The sequence below is a fragment of the Neodiprion virginianus genome, chromosome 5 (assembly GCF_021901495.1).
Source record: "Neodiprion virginianus isolate iyNeoVirg1 chromosome 5, iyNeoVirg1.1, whole genome shotgun sequence".
In the NCBI taxonomy this organism is placed as follows: domain Eukaryota; kingdom Metazoa; phylum Arthropoda; class Insecta; order Hymenoptera; family Diprionidae; genus Neodiprion; species Neodiprion virginianus.
In genome coordinates, this window is record NC_060881.1 from 12,823,625 (window position 1) to 12,833,254 (window position 9,630).

At 37.8% G+C, this 9,630-nt stretch overlaps 1 protein-coding gene across 1 annotated transcript; it reads right to left on the reverse strand.

Annotated features, from left to right (window-relative positions):
• Positions 1 to 7,461: 7,461 nt before the first annotated feature.
• On the reverse strand, positions 7,462 to 9,419 carry LOC124305556 (uncharacterized). The gene is made up of 6 exons (XM_046765132.1): positions 9,103 to 9,419; positions 8,561 to 8,596; positions 8,418 to 8,486; positions 8,080 to 8,333; positions 7,689 to 7,815; positions 7,462 to 7,607 (listed from the first exon to the last, which is right to left on the reverse strand). The coding sequence occupies exons 1-6, from the start codon at positions 9,359 to 9,361 to the stop codon at positions 7,462 to 7,464; spliced, it is 891 nt and encodes a 296-aa protein (XP_046621088.1). The 5' UTR covers positions 9,362 to 9,419.
• Positions 9,420 to 9,630: the final 211 nt, after the last annotated feature.

Here is a 9,630-nt window from a genome sequence, read left to right on the forward strand (position 1 = left end):
CTTGGGCTAGCATTGTTCCTTTCCGGCTGGGAATTTTCATTCTCTGGTATAGCATTATTTTTTTTTCTCAGGTTAGTCTCTCGACCTTCTCTTTTTTTTACGATTTCCATCCCAATCGATTGCGTTGCTGATTACATTTCCAAACTTATCGTAAAATACAATTTTTTTTATAGTTGATTTCCCGTTTTTAGCGTGCTGTGCGTTTAGTACACCTGAAAAAGGAATAATTATGGAAGTGAAACTAATATTCGTCTTCACTGTTAATTGTATATATGCCTCAAAAATAAGCAGAATTTCATCAATTATTTGATTTATATGCAAAGAATTGTTCACTCGAGAGTAGTGATTGAAGTTTCAAAAATGTATATTTTATTCTGCTAGAGGTTATTTTTTGCGTAATTGGACAAACCCTCATCTTCAAATACTCAATCAAAGTCAACAGGTTCTACTTTCACTTCATCTAGCAACGTATGTATGAGACTTGACTGCTCGAAAATTATAACTATTACCAGACTACACTACAAGAGGTGAACTACTGAACTAGTCGAGCCTTCACAAATAAATCCTGTAAAGCCTTTTAAGCTACATACTTATCAAATAAAAGGTCAACATCGTTACCCATTATGATTTCACAGAAATTTTTCTCACTGAAGACTTCCTTGCCTTCTGTCTTCTTTACACCAGTGAACAACAATAGTAGTGTTCTTGATAGATGGTGTTTAAGCATCGACTTGAGGTTTTTTGACAATACCCCATACCGGGCGATATGCAAGTGTAAAGAGCGTGTCTGGAAAATGTATCGAAATCAAATGTCACAGTTTGAGTCTAAGTACAATAATGAGTTTATTAATCACCATCGACCACTAAAACTTAACACTCTGTTACGGAATCCAGAATTCTTTTTATTTAATTTTTCGTCAAAATTACGAATTTTGCCATGTCTGATATAAGTATTTCCATGTCTTCAATCTTTTCTGGTAATTGAATATTTTGGGCCCATTGGTGACTTCAATGATATTGCGCAAGGATCGCACTTCTTTTACCAAATCCTGTACATCAACGCTGAGAGACTTGAACATTCTTACAATATTTTCATCAAAAAGTAAATAGGATTGCAAATTATATTACCATGAATAAAATTCAAGTCACAAATTTGGGAGATTAAGCCGTAATAATGAGTACGTGGTGTCTGAGACCTTTTGCCAATTGTGGTCCACTTATCAGATGTGTTGGCAGATTTTTGGAATTCTGTGAACGAGTTGGCGAATACGAACTAGAACCTTGTGAGCCAGTATCATCATCGACCCCTTGCAACACAGCTGACTTGTGACAGTTTTTGGCCACTGAAATGGTTATAAACTCTGATTTATAATATTACATTATCTAATTCTGATTAATTGATGATTGCAAATGACTTTTACCACTTGTCGATTGTAATTTTTTTGGTAACACATTTTCAGCTGTATGTGAACTTTGATGTTTACTGGTGGAAGTTGCATCAATTGAGGGGATCTTGAATTGAACAAACTTCAATTTATTCTGCGTACCTAGAAAGATAGCAAGTTGTTTTGATTATCTTATCAAAATTTCCACAATCTACGAATTACCTGTCATATCTAATTTTTTTTCGCGGAAAGTCTTTGGTACTGATTTTGGGTAGTGACTTTTGGGCGAAGTATCGATTGCATATGATAAGGCACGTACATTGCTATCGTTAGAGTCGGGGGACTCAGAGCAAGGACTTAGGGAATGCCCCTTTTTTTCACCCTTCATATCTCTTTTGTTTTTTGGGAAGTCTTTCTTAGGATCCAGTTTTGGCTTCACACTTTTGGGCAAAGCATTATTGGCTTGTGATGAGGCACGTACATTGCAATCGTTGCAATCGGAAGAGTCTTGTGAGACACTTGGAGAATGTGCCTTTTTCTCCCAAAGTCGGTTTCTTGACTGCCGTACAGAACTTTTCTTGGTACTTCTGTCTGAACCATTGCCTGCAACTGCAGCTGTGGGATATAATTCCATTTAGCTAGAGAATGATTAATGACGTCTGACATTATATAGTTCCTTAGTTGTGGAGATGTTGTGAATAGCCATCACCTATCTACTTTTCAGTAATTGGTTCATGTCATGGGCAACTTGCTTAAATTTTGAACCATCATTGACCTTCTATAATTATTCTACATGGTTTTAAATCCAATGGTCAATTAAGATTATTCCAAATGGAACACAACGGAGATCCACCTTGTTAATTATGACTAGGAACTATACTTGGCACTTATATATTAGTTAATAGCTATCAACGATACTCTACCAAGTGAGAAGCTGAAGGCTGACAGATTGTACGCTACGCGACCATGATTCAGGATATGTAATAGTCTCGTAAGCGAATCGTAGAACAAGCTTACAGTATGAAATTAGGGCAGCAATTCAAGCTAAGCTTCAGCTTCATATGCTTGAATTGCTGCCCAAATGAATCATGACTTCATAAATAAAGTACTTACACATGGCAGAAGAACAATCAGATTCAATCTCTATTGAAAATATCGACAGCGGACATGGAGTCGTGCTCACGTCGCAATAACGTCAACTTCGACGGCGGAAAGCAAGCCCGAAGGCACCCACCAGACGATTATCATAGAGTATACTGAATTTGGGATAATATATTGCGTCACTTACTACGCAAATTACGCCGCGCTTCGACGTCATTTACGACATACTCCGACGTTATTTACAACGCAACTACGTACGTCACTATGACTACGCTTATTGTCAGAAGATTCTAGGAATTCCTGACTAATCGACTACGTCGTAATGGGGTCTTCTTAAAATATAAATAAATTGAACAGTTGATATAAAAAAAATGACACGAATTACTGTTGGACGGCCTTTGTAATAATATGGAAGAATATTATATGCACAAATGTACTTATATCTAGTAACACATTTTTTAAACATCTTATAGTTATAGTTGATACAGGTCACTGAAGTAGTTTTTTACCCAACTTATAAACTCATCAATACAAGTTACACATTCGATGCAATAGGCACTTTTGTAGATTGTTTCATCCTAAGTAAATCGAAACCAATAACAATTTGATAGCATAAAACGCGGCAGTTATCGAACTTTGAAAAAAAAAATCGATTTGCTTGTATTTTGGATGTAAAATCTTTTCACGCTTTAGAAAAGTACTTAAAATTAATATTAACGGCTGTAACTTTTGAGGAATTTTCTCTTTGACATATCCAACAAAATTTCCAGTGAGGACTGAAAAAAAAAAAAAGCTGTCGAAAAAAAAATCTCCCAAGTTTTTAGATAATTTATGAAATTTTTCACATCAGTACTGTCATGCGACATACTTGTAGTACGTACGTAATACTTTTTACGAAGCAACAAAAACCTAGCTCATACAAATTTTTGTTGCCAGTAGGTATGAATCCCTCTTCCACCCACTGTTCAGGTACACAACCAAAAACTTAGAAAATAAAAAAGAAGAGATGTTTACGTATCCAGTGTCTGGTTCGCTATTTTTTTTTTTTTTTTTTGCAAGTCGGCCGCAGTTGTCAGATACACTTTGCTTAGTACTAAACGTACATAATACTGAAAATAACAGAAAAAAAAAGTGGAGCGTACATAATTCTTTTTCGTCAACAAATACAATAATTAATCGACGAAACTCCATAAGTATAAAAAATAAAACTTAAAAATGATATAATCTCGCGATTCAGACATATAAATACTCTGCACGTATAAATGTCAGACTAGGATACATATTATAAGTACGAATCACTCTTCAAAAGTAAAAATACAACTGTAGTGTATACCAGCATTATTCGTGAGCACGTACGAATCTCTGTCGAAGGTGCCTGCTCTTTGGTACATCGTATATCTTGCTAGATATGTACCTCCAGACCTTCGACATTCGGGCAGCTCGCTGTCTCCCTCTCAACCGTGCTTCGGTTAGTTTGTGAAAGAGGCAGTCTGCAAACAAGAAAATGGTATCATATATTTCTATGATGAGAATGCAGCGCAGCTTACGGCTCGATGCATCGTACTCAGGCGAATCAATTAAGCGTACATATGTCAGTATCCGCCACTCGAGTTAATAACAAAATATCGAACAAACATGTTTCATGACGCTGCGTTTAAAACACGACTTCAACCGACAAGTCACGTGCGTCAACGTTCGAAATAATATAGGTCTCGGCTACATAATTATCGCATTACAAATTGGTCGGTGTGGGCCGATTTTGACATTTGTTTTGCACGTGATCACAGGTCACATTTTTTTTTTTAATTTTTTCCCGGGTATTGCGACAATTCAAGTGCACAGAGCATAATATGAAGTTTACAGGCCCCATCTAACCTTTGACTGTTTCATACTTTTCGGGCGTTGACTCGGTACGCTGTGGTTCACCGTCTACTAAATAACGATTGGCTCACCGAACGTCTATGCAACGTTGTGCAAGCATATCTTCCCCCCACATGAGCACAGCGACGTCCTTTACGAACCTAGAGTCCGGTTGATGCAACATAACTTCCCACGCGTCGCGACTAATTGTGATGCCTTCGCTAATCTGTACCTGTCGAGTCGATGATATGCATCTATCAAGTATTTAGCATGCAGTGCGGTCAGTATTGATTTTACGCAGGCAGGTATACATATAGTAATGTTCAATTAAGTATGGATGACTAACATCTTTTTCTTGACTTTTTTGGAGATAATTTTCTTTTCTACACTTTGGTTTTTGTAATTTGTACGATGCGCTGAACCTATAAAAATCATCAACATTCCGATTATCAATTTTAGGGATATTATAATTTGATAAACAGTCATGTTATGCAAAATTCGAGGTTGGAGGATGGTAGCTGTGAGTGAACATAGACATGGTTTATCCGGCTCTTCCTGACACCTGCTCCGTCAGCCATGACCCATCAGATACACGTATAAAGGAAACTCGTCTTCCAAAAAGTTGATAAAAAGAAGTCAGCCACTGGGAATCCATAATTGAACATTACTGTAAAATGTGATGTTAAAGTTACCCGATTTTGAAACATGTTCCTTACCATATCCTGTGGAATGTCAGCACGCTTACGGATTGAGTTCGTTACGACTGGTTCAAAAGCACGCTGTTGTCGCACACCACGAGCAACCATCCGAGGCATAAGTGCGGCCACGGGACGGCGACGGATGACAACGTCGGACGACTGATTTCCAGGCGTCAGCGACGAATTGCGGCTTGATTCCCGCATGCGCGGAGTACGGTTTCTGGATTGTGAGGTACCCTCACTGCACGGTGAGTCTTAATATTTTTAAATGAAAAGTTCGAGGACCCCAAAGCTACGATTGGGAATTTGTTATAAATCGTCTCTATAATACATTTTTCATTAACTTGAAATAATCCCCTGGGCCGTTTTTTTTATTTCTTAAAAATTCGTCAAAATTGCTATGTATAATAACTTAAACGCTAAATAAGCTGGTTCATCCTTATTATACGAGTTTGAATAAGTATTTAAGTAAGTTAAAGTACTTGCAAATCGTTATTATAATAGTAACATGAATATTTATCCTACTTTACTATTTATCGATATGACAATTATTTACTTTATCGATCGTTAGTAATAATGCACCTTTAAATAATAATTCAACAGCGAACAAAATAATCTTCCAAAGCGTTAGGTTTGTTTACATAGGTTTGTTTACATAAAATGAATGCGTGCTACTCCTTTGTTTTATGTAACTTTGAGTTTTTTTTAGTTCAAAACGTACTAACAACAAAATACATACACATTGTAAGTTCGTGTAACTTTTTTCAAATAAAAATTTCTTTTTCAAAAAAAAAAATTATTTTATGAATTTTATAAATATGGCTAGTTTTTAGTGATTGTTGAAAAATACTTGAATAAAATATTCATGTTACTATTACAATAATGATTTGCAAGTACTTTAACTTACTTAAATATTTATTCAAACTCGTATCATTAGAATGAACCAGCTTATTTAGCGTTTAAGTTATTATACGTAGCAATTTTGACGAATTTTTAAGAAATAAAAAAAACGGCCCAGGGGATTATTTCAAGTTGATGAAAAATGTATTATAGAGACGATTTATAACAAATTCCCAATCGTAGCTTTGGGGTCCTCGAACTTTTCATTTAAAAATATTAAGACTCACCGTGACTGGCTCGTATTCTGCATCTTGTATCGCTTAAACAAAAACTGTCATCGCCGGAACTCGGTCGACAATGCCGGGTGACTGGCAGTGACGGACTGGCATCCGGCATCAACGGAGATTCGCGCCTGGACTGAAGTCTCAGCCGAGACTTGTCGTACACAGGTGTACGACACTTGGTGCTTCGCGATGACGTATCGCACCAAGATGTCGGAAGGCCACATCCGGTGAAAGATGCCTGTCCTTCGGATGAATCTAGGTTAGGTATTGTGATACTGCGAGTCAACCGGTGCGATGCTGATCCTTGCCGCGGTGCCTCGGCAGTTTGCGCACGTTGTGAGCTATCACTTGATAAGCCGTTCCCAGATAAACTTCGATCTTTCGCCATGTTTCCCTGATCTTTCTCGTTACAGTCGTCGAACAATCGTCTTCTGGCAATAGGCAATTCTCTTTCGGCATCACAAGTTTTTGCAAGGACCACTGTCTCCTCAGAATCAAATAGACGAATCGAAGGTGGATCTGGTAGGCATAAAGAACACGTATCACATATATACATTGTAGTAGGTACAGTAATATTCTGTGATAGCCAATCAATCACATGATTTCATGCTATACAAAAAATATGGTTTGCAGATTCTTACCGTCAGCGTTTTCATCCCCTTCGGAGGTTTCCGCGAAGTCCGGCCTGGTATGCACGAACTTCTTGTATTTGTTTATTATGTCCAAGTGTACTTCACGCATCGCGACATCCTTGGGCTGCGGATTTATCTTTCGCCAACAATATAATATGATATAATATAAAGAGCCTTCGGTCTCCTGAAAGGTCGTTTCCGAAGTCTGCTAACGGTACTTGCAATCGATCGAGTCGAGAGGATACCGACACATATTCTTGCTTGTTGCATCTTGCACAATATATGCTTAAAAAGAGATAATGATCTGAACATTGAAGTGGAGGAAGAAGAAGCATTGGACTGTAACATCGCCGAAAATGAACGAGTACGTCATGCTGACGATGCAAGACTGATTAAAAGAAATGCAATAGCAGGGCAACTACGTGTGAGAAATGTGTGGCGCGTTTTAATTTCCTAAGACATTTTCACCAAAACAAAGCATATATTTCAACGACATCGATGACTTGTACAACTGAAAGTGATGAAAAGTATGAAAATTGTTTAAAGTATTCGTGTGAAAAACAAATGAACTGAAATATATTAAGAGTGGATACAAAAACAAATTTAGAGTTTATATTTGATCACAGCATTTGAGATCCATTGTCACAAAGTAATTAATGAATTATTCCTTCCTTACAAGTTGACTGAGAAAATGTATCATTTTTGTTTGCATTTCCATCCTTTCTTTGTGTCTCCTCTCTTTTCCTTCTTCAGCTGCTTCGCGAGCTTCTAGAAGTTTGTCCACTGCGTCGGATGCTTTACGTTTGCCTAGAAGATTCATCGATATTTTCAACGCGGTAAAAATCATTGTTATAATTATTGAATAGATAATTTTTTATTTTTACTCACGAGTAACTTGGTTAGTTGCACTGGCAACTGATGAGCTACTACTCTCGACATCATTCTGAGGTGCGGTTGAGGAAATAGTCGCCAGCGGAGCCATGAACGGTTTTTGCCCAATCAGACTTTCCATTGCCTAAAAAATATTCGTAATGTCGCTGCAAAAGTAACGGAAATGGAGAACTCGAAGAGATTTTTTCGTTTAATGACATGACGGCTTTTTTAGGCGATTCGTTATTGATTTCACGTAATCAGTTTTCTCACGCAATCCCTCCGATCAACTCTGTATATTCGATACCGGCAAGACAGTGATTTGCGAAAATCTAAATTTCATTCAAATCAATTCGCGGCGAGACTGCTATCTTAAAAATAAAGTAATATCAATTGTCATACTACTTACGTCATAATACTTCCATGTGCGCCTGTTATTGCCTGATTTGCCGTTGTGATCTTTGATGGCCTTGTACGTCCGCTTCATTGTATTCAATCTTGTCATGCATTGTCTGCCTGACACGTTATGGCCTTTCAGCTTCATTACCGTTGCGATTTCCTTCCAGGCTTTGACGTGACTAGTCTTGCCAGAAGACATCGAAGGTTCTCGGAGCCGATACTCTTCCAGGAGCAACATTATAGCTGATTCAGACCATCTGAAGTCTGTAATACAAATTGAGCACTACAATACGCAAAACATAAATGTAAAAATACAGAAATAGATTATTTTATAGATTGTGTACTTACTTTCCTTGTTTGCAGCGGCAGAATTCTCATTCATTTCCTCGTCTTCGTCCAGTGCATCCTGAGCATCTTCTGTAGAATAAGAAAATTCAATTAGTTATCGGACATCAGGAAAAGCCACATAATCAATTTGAACAATTACATACCGAGCATTCCATCATTTGAAGCAGCTTGAGAAGCCTCTGAAATTTAATCACCATATTAATGAATGCTAAAATCGTTTGATTGTTTCAAATATGCGTTGAGTAACTAGGGTAGAAATTATTATGATCACATAGAAAACCGAAAATCTCACCTCCGCCCGCAATACTAAGATTGCATTCTTGTCGGACAACGTTCAAGAGGTTAGTTACAAAATCCAAATCTGTGTGCAATACATGTAGAAAACGAGCAATTGAGAAAAAAACGTTCACAATAGAAATGTAGCGCACCGTCGTATATTTAATGACATTTTTATGCCGAGCAGTTTGAACGTGCAATAATTGTTTATTAAAAGTTCTTCCTGTGGAAATATTGCGCATTGGATATCAAAAGATATAAAATATGTCGTAATTATTAATGGAAAACAAGCACAGGAGTTACAAAATTTGTTGACTGGGGAAACCACTTCAGTTTTGAGAAATAAAAGACATGCTTACGAAAACAGAATTAGATCCATACCTAAGCTTTCAATCAAGATAAAACTTACCGTTATGTGCTCTTAGAGCAGTGTTCGGTGACAGTTGCAACGTGTACTCTTCCTTAGCATCAAGATCTTGGAAAACGACTTCGACGGAATTGTTCATTTTGCTGTCGGAATCCTGGTTGCTCGATGATCGAAGGAGGTTAGGATCACGATGAGTACTGATAGCGTTCGAGTTCACAGAGTTCGCAAACACTAACGTTGTCATTACACCACCTCGGAAAAAATAGCATTGACAGTGAATTGTTATGACGTCACACGCCATTATTGATGACGTCACAAACACGTTTGATAGCACCACCGTCGGGCTCCGTGAACAAATTTTAGCGCTAGATAGCGCGGATAGCGACTCCCCGAACGCACCCATAGTATAATATTCTTCATCGCAACGGACGTGTGTATGCCCCCCTCCCACTCCCCGCCGCTCGCTAGCCCGGCGTTACACCGCGGAGATTCCCTTTCTCTGTTACATTCCACACAAGCATAGAATTACATACATATATGCAACCCGTTGACACGTGTGTAATATACCAC

Coding starts and splice junctions, on each gene's coding strand:
- LOC124305556 (XM_046765132.1), bottom strand. CDS start 9,361: ATGGCGTGTGACGTCATAACAATTCACTGTCAATGCTATTTTTTCCGA. Junction 8,597..9,102: donor TGCTCTAAGAGCACATAACG/GTAAGTTTTATC, acceptor ATTAAATTTCAG/AGGCTTCTCAAGCTGCTTCA. Junction 7,816..8,079: donor GCACATGGAAGTATTATGAC/GTAAGTAGTATG, acceptor AATATTTTTTAG/GCAATGGAAAGTCTGATTGG.